At 33.6% G+C, this 13,287-nt stretch overlaps 1 protein-coding gene across 1 annotated transcript in view; it reads left to right on the top strand.

Moving 5' to 3' along the window:
* Positions 1-8,711, top strand: part of GPATCH2 (G-patch domain containing 2) — an 85,519-nt gene extending 76,808 nt beyond the window's left edge. The window contains exons 5-7 of the mRNA XM_010171231.1: positions 1,383-1,447; positions 4,183-4,222; positions 8,643-8,711. Of these exons, the coding sequence (XP_010169533.1) occupies positions 1,383-1,447; positions 4,183-4,222; positions 8,643-8,711 (174 nt within the window). The remainder of the gene's footprint in view (positions 1-1,382; positions 1,448-4,182; positions 4,223-8,642) is intronic.
* The last annotated feature ends 4,576 nt before the right edge of the window (positions 8,712-13,287 follow it).

The following is a 13,287-nucleotide window of genomic DNA, read 5'->3' as shown; positions in this document are numbered from 1 at the left end:
ACTATGACATTACAAAAGCAACATTTGGTCACTGTTTTACTTTTATCATGTGGCTATGTAAGTCCTTACTAAGTCTAGTAAAACAGTTAGTTTCAAATGCCTGTAAAGCAGTAGGTGCTGTTCTCCCATGTAGCCACCATGATTTCCTCTACTAAGGATTTGTATGTTTGCATAAATTTTTCTGTGGTATGGTATTACCAACTCTTTTCAATCATCATCAGCCAGAAAAGTGACAACACTTTAGGGTTTCTTAATCTGGCCCCAACTGACATGGTTTTTCAAGTCAAAGAAACAGATTTTGGTCAAATACTTTAACTACACGAAGCTTTCAAATTATTCAGTGAGTGTTCTTTGAAAGTTTTCCAAACTTGGAGCTCCAACTGTCCTGGCTTTTCTCCATCATGACACCAGATGAATAGGGATATTTTTCTTTTAAAGTTGAGCTCATTGTTCTTTTAATAAAGAGTAGGCTGCTTTTATCTGCTTATGTAATTTCGGCAAGCCTGAGACGTATAAATGTATTATCATTGAGTTTTTGTGGTCTCCTTTCAAAACTGGCAGAACATCTGACTTCATTCCCACCTCTGGTCATCTACTGACTATAAAACTATCTCCAAGGAACCAAAATTTGTTACTGCATTCTTTCCACAGGAATAGTTTGCCTTGTGCTCTGGTTCTTCAAGCATGAATTTCATTAAGTGGTCTCTTATTCTTCTGCTCTTACCTTCTACATGTCCAGACAAAATAAGCAGAAAATAAAAATAAAGCTGTTTGAATGCATTCTTGAACAATACCAGAATATCATCATCTGCAAAAGTCTGCATATGCAATAATGCATTCTTATGATCATTCTTAAATTGAGCATGTAACTTATTTTTTGTTTCAGTATATAAAGCAGCAGACAAGGAGTACAATACAATGTGGTAAAAATTATTTCTTTGCTTTCTGTCCGACATGAACTTGAATTTCAGAAGTTTTGTGTTGGGACTCAAAGGTTGGGAGAATTTTTTAATAAATTTATTGCTGTATTGTTCATAAGGATAGTATGTTGACTATGATTTTTAAAACATCTAACTTTCATTTTTTTGGAGATAAAGTGTTTCATGGACTTTTCAAAAGTAACTTAGTCCCCTAACATATGTAAATGTCTAACATCCAATCAGATTTACACATAAAGGATTTTGGTAAGTCTTGTATAGCATTTTCTGCACTCAGGCTTTAATTAAAAATTGCAGATAATGCTAATTGCATTTACTGTGTCTAGTGTACTGTCTCTATTTTGTATTTAGTATTTGTGATATGTTTTGTTAATAAACAATTACTGTGTGCATATGCTACCCCATTATTCAAAAGCTTTTTTTCCCCTGCTTTTTTTCCATTAGATTACTCCAGGACCAGGTAGTAGCAGGAAAACGGTTCACTTGTCCCAGGATTCTCTTCACCATGAGTGAGTATCAGTGATGGGAGTTATAACTTTTTATTATTGTTTGCTTTACAGTAGTATTTCTGTCCCAAAGCTGTATTTTACAACTGTACAAACGTGGTAAGAGAGCCTCAGCTCAGTTACATAATGATCTCTATTAAACAGTAATATTTGTAATCCTTTGTAATTCATTTTATGTTTCTTAATGAAACGTGAAGTTCAGTGCTTTGTAAGTGTGCTTTTATGAACTTGCTAAGTATATACGTTCCTAAAACTCAATGCTTTTTAAGGCTAGATATCAAGTATGGGTTGTTTAAAAAGACCTGCTTTATTTTTCTCCAAAGGGAAATTCAGAAATGCCAGGCTTGAATAGATGAAAATGAACATGCATCACATCTTTGAGTCTTTAACATATCATGTGAGGATGAACATTATCATAACTTCTACAAAAAGACATTGAATTAATTTCTTAGACACATGTAAATAGGGAACGTCATTCAGTTTGTTTAGTTACTCCAGAGTGCCATTACTGTAAACTCTTTTTCTGTTCAGTTGACAGTGTTTAGCAGCACTATTTCTTGGTTATCTCTTTTGAATAGTTACAATAAGAAGGTTTTCCTATATTTTCCAAATCAGAAGTTTAAAACATAGACACACATGATTAGGAAATAATGTATTTGGGGATACAATTATGTGTTCTAACTGCTACTAGAGATAGCAGCTGCAGTTTAAAACAAAATTTACCAATGTGCATGTACTACAAACATCAGATCCTCAGTACCAACTGTTTTATGCTACTAATCCACTTCTGTTGCACCCCATAGCTTGCTAGTGTGTGTGTTAAAAAAAGAGGTTGTGATTTCATAAGTTATCTATACTCTAAATTAATTCAACTAGTATTTTAAGGATTTTACTTTTGTTTATTTTATTAACATGAGCAAATAATACTGTAATTAAATGAATGGACAAAATCATAAAAATCAGTATGACGTAACTATCACTTTCTCATTACAAGTGGCATTGTTCTTTATGCAGGATTTTTAATGTCTAAGTACGAGACACATTCAAAGTACTTTGCTATATATTTATTTAAATAGAAATCCATTTTACTAATAATTTAGTCTGTAATCCGTAATCCACTGATCTGTTTTGCCACAAACCAGCAGAGTTTATGTGGAGGATGGTACCCCAGTTTGCCACTCCTTCCTGAGCATTTGCTGTTGACACTGGTCAGAGAGAAAACACTCATCTATGTGGAATTTAGGTCTAACTTGTTATATTTCTTACCTCCATCAGCTTCTGGATGTTTGTGACCTTATTTTTTGGGCCACTCACAAATCTGATGTTTTATTTTTTCATCCACTGCCAACTATGTGTGCACAAAATATCCCCGTTTTCCTCAGTTTTTGAACTATTCAATGCAATTGATGAAAGTTTAATGTCCAAAATATATAGAAGTCTACTAATTTTTATTTCAAGGTATACTTTTGATGTTACTGCTGATATTCTTTTTTTCACTACCAACTTCTTTTCATTAATCACTTTAAAAGTAGAAAAAGAAGTTAGCAGTATGCAGGTTTTGGTGACAGCTAGTCTTGTGTACAAGTACGAGAGTTGTCTGCTCATCAGCAAACTCACAAAAAGTGAGTGACAAGAAGCTACAAAACTTTAAGATTTGTGACTTTAAAAAAACAAAAAAAAGAGTAATTTCGACCATGCAATTCCATGGAATTTGATTCTCCTCAGTATATTAATTGAAGTAAAAATTTTACTGTCATTATGTGGCTGTTTTAAGGAAAAAATGAGAGTAAACTGTATTGAATTTAACTACCTCTGAAAAAGCATAACTAGGTTAAGCTTATAATCTTTGATTACACTTTTAGAGGAATTTACAAGCATAATAGCAGATAATATGATTGCCTTTTTGTGCAATGTTATAACTGATGGAAATACTTTATCCTTTGCCTAAAACCTATTGCTTGCTTACGTGAGTAATATGTAGGTACTATATGTAATTTCGGATCTCCTTGTTTTAATTGTTTTTACCTTCTCCTTTTCATTTTGCAAGTGTCAAGATTTGCCCCAGGTTTGTGTAATGCTTACTACAGCTACATTCAGATGTTAATTCAGTTCTATGTCAATCAGTATTAATATACTTTTGCTGCAGTTGAGGGAAAAGTCACATTGTGAGTTCTTGTCCCCGCATGTCAATGTCTTAGAGCAAATTTTTGTCTCTGTGAAAAAGGGCTGACAATAGTCAAAACTGTGCAGTTGTATGGAGATAGGAAGCCACTGAATTTACAGACCTTGTATTTCACTTTAGATTCAAACTCAGACCTCAGTTTGTGAAATAAAACATTAACAACTACCAGGTAGTCCACAATTCTTAAAAATCTTTTCAGCTATAATCATTAATAAGTAGCACTTCAGGACTAAATATGGGATTAATTTTATTTATAGCATATGCATTATAGTATATTAAAATACTGTAATTTCTATATTATTTTAGCTTGTTTGGCAAAATATAGTTACCTATAAAGCCAATAGCTACTCAGAGGTGAAATTTGTGGTGCATTCTTTCAAAACTGTTACAGACTTAGAGAGTTCAATAAAAATATCCCATTAAAATAAAGCATAGCCAAAGGCTGTGTTTTCCTGGCAGACAATAAAATACTCAAAAGCACGCACAGACTGGTCATATGACAGCATGTGCTTTGTTAGTTATATTGTTAAACCTGTCTTTTCTTTTTCTCCCACAGCCACTGGTTTAGCCCTGGGGCTAGGAAGGAACATAGCCAGGTAAGAACTGCTTTGATCAAGAACAGTTTACTTGAAATGTATAAAGGAATTTAACTACCTCTCCTCCAGAGATAGTGGGCTAATATTTTAAGAAATTATAAACAAAACAGGTATGATTTAATATTTTCTTGTAAGGAAATTGTTGTAAGCCCCTTCTTGTAAGAGCCTGGAGAAGCGAAGGCTCCAAGGAGACCTTATAAGAAACCTTCCAGTACCTGAAGGGGCTACAGGAAGGCTGGAGAGGGACTTTTGACAAGGGCAGGTAGTGACAGAACAACGGGAAATGGCTTTAAGCTGGAAGAGGGTAGGTTTAGATTAGATATTAGGAAGAAATTCTTCACTGTGAGGGTGGTGAGACAGTGGAACAGGTTGCCCAAGGAAGTTGTGGATGCCCCCTCCCTGGAATTGTTCAAAGCCAGGTTGGACGAGGCTTTGAGCAACCTGATCTAGTGGAAGGTGTCCCTGCTGATGGCAGAGGGGTTGGAACTAGATGATCTTTAAAGTCCTTTCCAAGCCATGACATTCTACGATTCTGTGATAGTTTCACATGGCTCGCAGCCAACACAGCCGTTCACCCACTTACCCTCCACCCCTAGAGGATAGGGGAGAGGATTGGGGGGCAAGGGTAAGCAGGCTTGTAGGATGAGATAAGCACAGTTTAATAGTAGAAATAAAAGAAAACTTAAAATAATACTAATATTAAAATAGTAGTGATAATGCTAACAGTAAGAAAATATGCAAATGAATGATACACAGTACAATTGCTCACCACTCACCAACTAAGCCCGGCCCGTTCCCAGATAACGATCCCAGAGGAGCAACAATGCTGAACTGAAACTGCAATCCCAGAAGAGTGAGAGCCTGAGCAAAAGCCAGAGAGAGACAAAAGAGGAACAGCCCCTCACTACTATACTGGACATGATATGATATGGAATATCCCATTGGCATATCCAAATGCCAATTTAGCTTATTAATTTAAATATTTCTCGCCCCCTTAGATCTTGTTCTTGTAGACTAACAAAACACCAAGTCCCTCACTTCCAGCGACAAAAATGCAAACACTGGTATGTTGTCAGTGTCTCTCTCATAACAAGTCCCAGGCTGAAAAGCAAAACACAGCACTATTCTAACTACTGAAAAAGAAACACAGTTCTGTTTCAGATAAAAACGAGGACAGATTCTAAGAAACATATTAGCAGCAATGCATTTCAAAAAATCGCTTAATTAAAAATCATTAATTAGTCATTTAATTTCAGTAAAGTATCTTTGAGTTTTAACAGATTAAATGAAAAGTCTGATTTTTTAAATGATTTTTTTAAATTTTACTACCTCCAAATGTTGCATTTTTCAAAATGCTGGAAAGCAAAACGTTTGACTCACAAAGTCAAGAAATACAGAACAGTGACAAGACCAAGCAAACTTGTAAAGGAAAATCTTCAATTTTTCTGCATTTCATTGATTAAAATAACTACAGCAGTAAAAAAGGAACTGTTAAATCTCCATCGTGGTGCAGATATTGTTGAAAGTATCTCATCAGTTTGTCTGTGGAGCCCCTACAATATAGTGCCTAGGAGGTCCAAACCTAGGAATATTGTTGAGGGAATGTGAAGACATGTTTAATATTTTGTTAGCAACATGGCACTTACTTCTTTAGCTTGTCTTCAATCATGGAGGAATGTCTTTCTTTATGAATGGTAGTAACGTCTAAACAGCGCATATTGTCCAAGAACTATAAAATGTAAAAATAATTCTGGTTCCATTACATAAATGTATAGTTAATTTCAACTATTCAGTTAAAGTAGCTGTATGTATCATCAGTGCATTGAAATTTAAGACTAAAGTTCCATAGTACATTTTTTTAAACTAGTAAAAATCGATATGACACAGATTATTAGATCTGTGCCAGTTCACTGGTACATTTACAAATTTAAATAGATTTGAAACTTCAAAAGGCAATAATATCTATAGAATCTTTGGAGGCTTCATTTTAGGATGATCCATCATGAACACTTGTAGCTTTTAAGTCAGTTTAAATCAGTGTATGCTCTTTCCTGTTCTCTCTCCCATCTTTTGAAATCCAGAGCAAGCTGAATCTCTCAAAGTTATATTACTTGCCCAAAATGGCCAGAGTGGATAAAACATTAAGTACAGTTTTAGCTGTAAATTGTGAACTTCTTACATGTTACAGTAAGCTGACTTGACACTTAACACCTAAATAGATGGCTATATGATTCACATTTAACTCCTATTATTTTGAAACACATTTCCTAGTAGAAGAAAAATATAAAAAGAGCATTTTAAATATGAGCATGCTTTGTCTTAATGAGTCATAATAAAAAGTTCTCTTGCGCTAATCTTTATTCTCTGCCTGAAATTTTGATACTGTAATAATCAAGTTTGCTAGGTTGGAATGAGTTTGACTGATTATTACTTTAAATTGGATTCTTTAATATATTGATTGTCTTGCATAACAGAGTAGTTAACTGAAGATGTACTGTTTATTTCCTTAAAAGATTCTAACCTTAAAACAGTATGGAAATTTCCATGCTGAGAAATACATTGACCTACATCATATATACTGGTAATATCCATTCAGCATAGAGTGTGAGAAACAACTGCTTAGCTGGTATATAATGACAATTTAATCCCTTTTTCTCAGGTAATAGTAGATTTTAATTAATTTTAAATTTTATGTGTATATTTTGTATTCATAAACACATATTTCTGTGTTTTCAGAGATTATCTGAAGTTCACTGTATTTGTAACTTACAGGTTACTAATGAATTGTGAAGTAAAGCTAATATCAAATACTGCAGGTGCTGCTGGCACATAATGGGTTATTTTTTTAAGACAAGTAAAAGAAATGAGAATGATGGTGCAATGTAATTATGACAATTTTAACGGTCTATAAAATTCTCACTGAACTTGTGAAGATCCATAGTGTATAACTATTGGTTGCATGGGTTTACTACTTTCTCTTTTAATTAATTTCTGGAGTAAGTAATTAACTAGCCAAATTTTAAGTCTGGCAGGTGATCTGTATTTGTACTTGTTGTAACTACAATTTACTTATTAGCTGGAGAATATTGATTACAGTAAGACTGTTCCTCCTTAGCTTGATCAAGAAATAGATACATATTTTATGAATATCATGCTGGTAATAATTGTGGCTACATTTAAATATGAATTGTAAGTGCTCTGATTCATTGATGTTAAGAAAAGGAAAAAAAATATTTTGCAAAGATATACCAGAATAAGGTACCTTACCTTTATGTATCCTTCAGATTGCCTTTTAAAACCAAACTGCACTATTTTACTGCATCTGAGAACTAGATAATTAAAATGTTGAGGAGCATTCCTTATACAAGAAGCAAACTATAGAAAGTTGGGGAAAAATTAATCAAGTGTCATTTTATGGATGGGTGTCATTCTTTGGAATACGTGCTCATTTACAACATTAAGGTGTGGCTGGACAAGTTACAACATTTGTCATTTCCTAATTTGCAGTGGACTTTTAAATGTGATTGCTTTGACTATTAGAACCATTTACATGTAGTCTATTTCTAAACAGTCTTCCATTCTACATTTTCTTCAATGTACGATTAGTTTCAGTAAATATTTGCATTTTTTATACTGTTTAGTTTTAATTTCTTTCATATTACTTTTTCACAGTCATTTTCTACCGTTTGTGCCACTTTACTCATCCTGACAGGTATCATAATGCTGGAAATAAACTTCTGAGTATTGGAGATACTCTGAGTGAAAAGTCTTCCTTTATTTGTCTAAAAATAAATAGAGTAAATGGGAGCTTGTTCCAGAAGCTGAGTCACCATTTCAATTAAATGACTCCTTCATTATTTCTGCTTCCCCACTGTTCCACTGTTATGGGAAGCCTTAATACAGTGTTTTTGTTGATTCTACAACTTCCAAATTACAAAAACTCCTGGGGCTTAGAAGAGTTTATAACTGTTTCATAACTGCTTAGATACAAGTGCCAACCTGAATAGGTTGAGTTGCTTTTTTTTTAAATTTAAGTGTTCTACAACACTTTGTTATACAATTTTGAAAATTTAATTTGAAATTGTGAAAATTGTAAAGTTTTGCAGATAAGTTAATTGGGAAATGATTAATTGCATGGCTTTCTAATATGCTTTTGAGAATGCTTTAATTTTTACATTTTCAATTATTTAGGAATTTTTTATTAATGACTATGTCTTGAACTATTGGCTATTATTGTAAAATTATATTAGATGTCCATATCTTTCAGAGTTTTGGGTGAAAACTGTTTCTTGAGTCGTTGAAAGATGAGTCAAGACAGGAAGGAATAGCACTATCAGGGTAACATTTCTAAAAAGCAAATAAAGGCATTGCTTGTGAGACTGTTCTGAACACTTGTTTTTGGTTTTTTTAATAGCTTCAGCTCTTGCGAGACAACCGATCAGAGAGAGGACATAAGAAGAGCAGCTCTGTAAAAACAGCTAGCCGGTAAGTAAATGCTGCAGCTGTCATTAATAGTTTATGAATTTGTTGGTTTCTTAACTCTCAAATGTTTATGTAAGAAATTACTCCATTCTTTTGGGGTATTTTCAGTGGTCTTCTGGGTTTTTTTGTGATTTACTTCCAAAAATTTATTTTATATGGCTTAATCTTTGCCTAATATGGATATTGAACTGTATTGGTTACTATTTCCAGCTACACTTACTAAACTTAATCTCTTTAGTAAATATCAGAATTAAATAGATGCCAGAGTAAGGTTTGTGCTTCTGGCATGTAAGTGCTGAAAATGTATAAAATTACCACTATGCATACATGCTTTTGAAATTGAGAAGATAACTCAAATACTGTAACAATTAAATTGTTCTGATATCATATTTTGATAATAAAAATTTCATTGTGAAGACTTATTAAAAACAAATCTAGTTTTATCCTCCAGCTTCTTTCTCACTCCCCCAAAAGACAAAAAAAAATCAACACTGAACTGAAGGGCACTGGTCTAGGAGGCTGTTCCTAAAGGGTTTTTTATGTACATGTTACCTGCTGAATCTATTCTGACAAATAATTATTTTAATTCTAGATTTTTTTAGAGAAGCTGCAGAAATGTTTCCCTTGCTATGCACAACACCTTCAACAATTTTTATGTTGTTCTGTAAAGATGACAATGTGGTATCAAACTACTTTTTCCAATGTTATAGTAGATTTATATCATCGTGCAGTACTATGGTTTTGAGTAGAACAGTTGTCTTTTAGGCATTTGTATTTAGTGTGTATGTGGTCATCCTGAAATAAGTTTTTAGTATTGTTAAATACTTGCCTTGCTGAATACCTGGAAAGGGAGACCAATACTTCTTTCAAAAATATGCATATTAAATATTAAGCTATTTCATTGTACACTAAGTTCTGGTTATACTCTCTAAAACACTGACTATGGATGTGTTGGTCATTCATCTTCAGCAGCTGTGGTTATCTTTGTCTATTAAACCTTTTATATTAGCCCAAAGAACAACTGAAAACTTCTGCATACGTTTTCTGTCAAGCACACTTCTTAAATCATATTTTTGCTCAGAATTTTAGAATGAGCCCACTTTAGATGTGAATTTTCACCATAAATGCACTCTTACTATCAGGCTGCTAACATGAAACTTAAGAGTATAAAGTGGATATAAAGTAAGCGGTAAGAAACAGATTATATTTAAAGTCATGTTAGGATCTTTTTTTATGCTGTAGCAATGTAAAATGGTGTCTGAGGATTTCAGAATCATAGCTTACATGTTTGTTATTCTGACCAGTGAAGCTCTTGTGAGGTGATTGCTACCTACACAAGCAGTTAGAATATTTTTAAAATGGCATTAAATAGCTGAAGTGATCTTCAGCCTCTCTTCATGTCCAATCAACAGTACGTTAGTAGACTGTTATCTCAATAAGCGTCTGGCAGGGTTGTGTAGAAGCAATAGGTGGCAAATCCAAGACTGAAGACTGGCATTTTCTGTAAAATATCTGTAATATTAAAGGAAGACTTACATAAACCATTATTATTACATACATAAAGCCACAGTATATTATCATACTGTAACAGCAAGATCACTTGCTAACGTCTCCTGGTACCATTATCTCTGTTTTGAAAGGATTTTTCCTCCGGATAGTGAGGTTATTTCAAAGTAGTTATTTGGGCTTTTTCAGAAAAACCACTGTTTTCTTTGCCTACCACAGAAACTTTACTGTTAGTTCTTTAAAGTGGCTTGAAGATAAATACTCAAACTTCTATGGAAATGATATTTTTAACAGGCCACCTGCTGTCTTAGAACATCAAGTCATATGCGTCTTATTTACAAGACATCTATGGAACAAATTTTAACATCCTTGCTACAGTTCAGCTGCTGAAAATAAGAATTTAATTTGCACAGTGTGCAAACATTTTTTTTTCTTGGACCGTTAGCATGTCTGGTGACTGCTTTCTTCCTATAGTTTGTGTTGTATAACCTAATTTTGCTTTTTGTCACAAGCTGTTACAACCAAAATAGAGATTGAATTTCAGATATATAGGAACAACACAAGACAAATACATAGTTCATCTCCTCATCTGTTCATAGTACCTATCCTCATTCAGTTCAAGACAAATCCTGTGGTATTCTGCTCTCTACAAATGAAGTTCATGATGTTCAGTGACGTATGTCAGACTTATCTGTGGTTAATATTGAAGGCTGATTTTGTTATGACTTAATTTTAAATTATCATTTCTACTGAAAGGGTTAATCTTAGTTTCACCAGACAATACAGAGAAGGAAAATGTTTCTGCTTAACAAGATGCCTATGGAAATTACTGGTTTAGTAGCAAATATTGTTCATAAAGTTAATTAAATGGTGAAGATCACCTTAGTTGCAAATGTGCATCTTTGTAACTGTGTACGAAATCTTAAAATGTAACTCTGTCATTTAGATTTTTTTTGTGTGCCCAAATATTTTAAAAACCACTAAACTACAATGATACCAATCAAATGTCACAAGATTAAGTTACAGAATTAATTAACATTGTAGTAAATCTTTAATTATTTCAGTGTACTACATGCATATGCAGTTAAATCTTCTGTTGAATGCAAGTATTTACTCACACCTGAAAGTCTAAACCTTTCTAAAATCAACTCTTAATTAGTTCTTGCTTGTGTTAAACCATTACAGTTGACATATCAAGGTAATTCAGATGAGTAACCCCCTTAAAGAGAGACATACACAAATAATAGCTGTGACCTTATGCTGTCATACTGTTTGTTGCTAAATACGGTGATAGAATGGCAGCAGTGGGTAAGTGTTGGACATTCTATAAAATTATTGTACTTATCCAGAATACAGTTTAACCTGCTTTTATTGCAAGACTGAATTTCTGTGGATCTTCCTTTGTATAGTTTTCACGCAACTGCATTTCTTGTTGTCAGACTATCTTTTGTTTGCTGTTCTGGAAGTCTTTTTTCCTGTTTTTTGTATGAATATGAGATATATATGTACACACACATTTTTCTGTGCTTGCCTTGACTTTTCTTACCCCTTTTGGATGACTGAACGCAGTTCTTGTCTCAGCATGTAGACAATATGTAAATACCCATACTACATTAGATCAGTGACTTGTGGAATAATTTACTGTGTAAATATATCAGAAAGGTGTGGAGCTCTAAGCACAGCAGTGGCCTACAGCTGTCTCTTCATGGTGGAATAATACTGATACTTTCTCAGTGAACTTTACTATACTGGATTATTTGTAGTAGGTTTATTCGGTCAGAATTAATAATAATAAGCCAATCCTATATAAACTAACATTAACTTTTACTAGTGTCAAGATAATTAGATTGTTGAGATCTGTTGATACGGCTACTGATGAACCAAACATTAAGGAGAGGGGTAATCCGTATCACAAAACTTAGAACCTGGGTAGATTGTATTATGCTGATACAGTTCAACATATGTGATCTTCTGTATTTGACACATTCAGATATATATCTATTTATGCTACCTTTACAGATAAGATTTAATTTACAAATATGTAGTTTTGCCCTTAATTATTTAAATTATATAAACAGTACTAAATAATACTGGTTTAGAAACTGCATTTATTTCTCCTGTATGGCCTTGAAAAAGTTCTCTGTTTACATTTTCTCTCTGCATTAGGACAGGAACAGTTTTTTTATCTACATTTCTTAATATGCTTCAGGCAAAACCAGCCTGGTTAGTTTAACTCACCTATTTAAATTAAATTGGCTGGTTTTGTACAAACCATATTAGGGAGTGCTCACATGATTTCTTCCTCCGGCAGAGCTGTGGAGATGATAATCTCCAGCAGATGTGTGATAACAAATAGCTTGGGATAGTAATGTCTTCATCTGGCGCAGTTGTTAGCAGACCAAATGTCTGTCTGTAGCCCGAGGCGGTGGGCAAACAATTGAACATGATTGAGTTATGGCGAGTTAACAAGTTGCTGCTTGGCAGCTGAAATGCCATAGCTGATCAGGCACTCATTGTTTGCCTGCTCCCCTCATGAGGTAAAACACATTCTCTTAAGTCACCTTTGTAAACTTTTATAAAAAAAGAGTTCTACATAAAGATTTCCCAGGATTGAGAGATTCATTTGGTCAGCAATGGAGACAGCATTGAATGGTATTTTGCTGAGCTGCTATAACATGATTTTGAACATTTGATGATATCATTAAATATATGGGGGATCTCCATCACATGACTGTCTGCCTGTCTCTTAATATTTAATGTATTTCTCCTCACAATACCCTTATGAATTTAGGAAGTACTTTTATGGTCATTTGATGGAATAACCAGAATACTTAAGCAACTTGATGTTTTGCCTTTGGTCATACAGTCAGTGCTGTAACTAGTTGATTTATGTTGTACTGTAGGTCTAAACAACAGAATTGCAGATTGGGAAAACAGCGGACTACTGGATAAGTTAAACTTGTGTAATTAGTTCCTTTACTATATGTAATGGTCTTGTGTCATATTTCTTTTACAGTGTGTTCCTGTTAAATATCATTAATTATTTTATCTACATATTTATTTTTTCCTACTGTACT

This window comes from Antrostomus carolinensis, unplaced genomic scaffold (assembly GCF_000700745.2).
Source record: "Antrostomus carolinensis isolate BGI_N321 unplaced genomic scaffold, ASM70074v2 scaffold15957, whole genome shotgun sequence".
Taxonomy (NCBI): domain Eukaryota; kingdom Metazoa; phylum Chordata; class Aves; order Caprimulgiformes; family Caprimulgidae; genus Antrostomus; species Antrostomus carolinensis.
The sequence above is the reverse complement of the archived record's forward strand: the minus strand, read 5'-3'. Positions and strand labels throughout refer to the sequence as shown.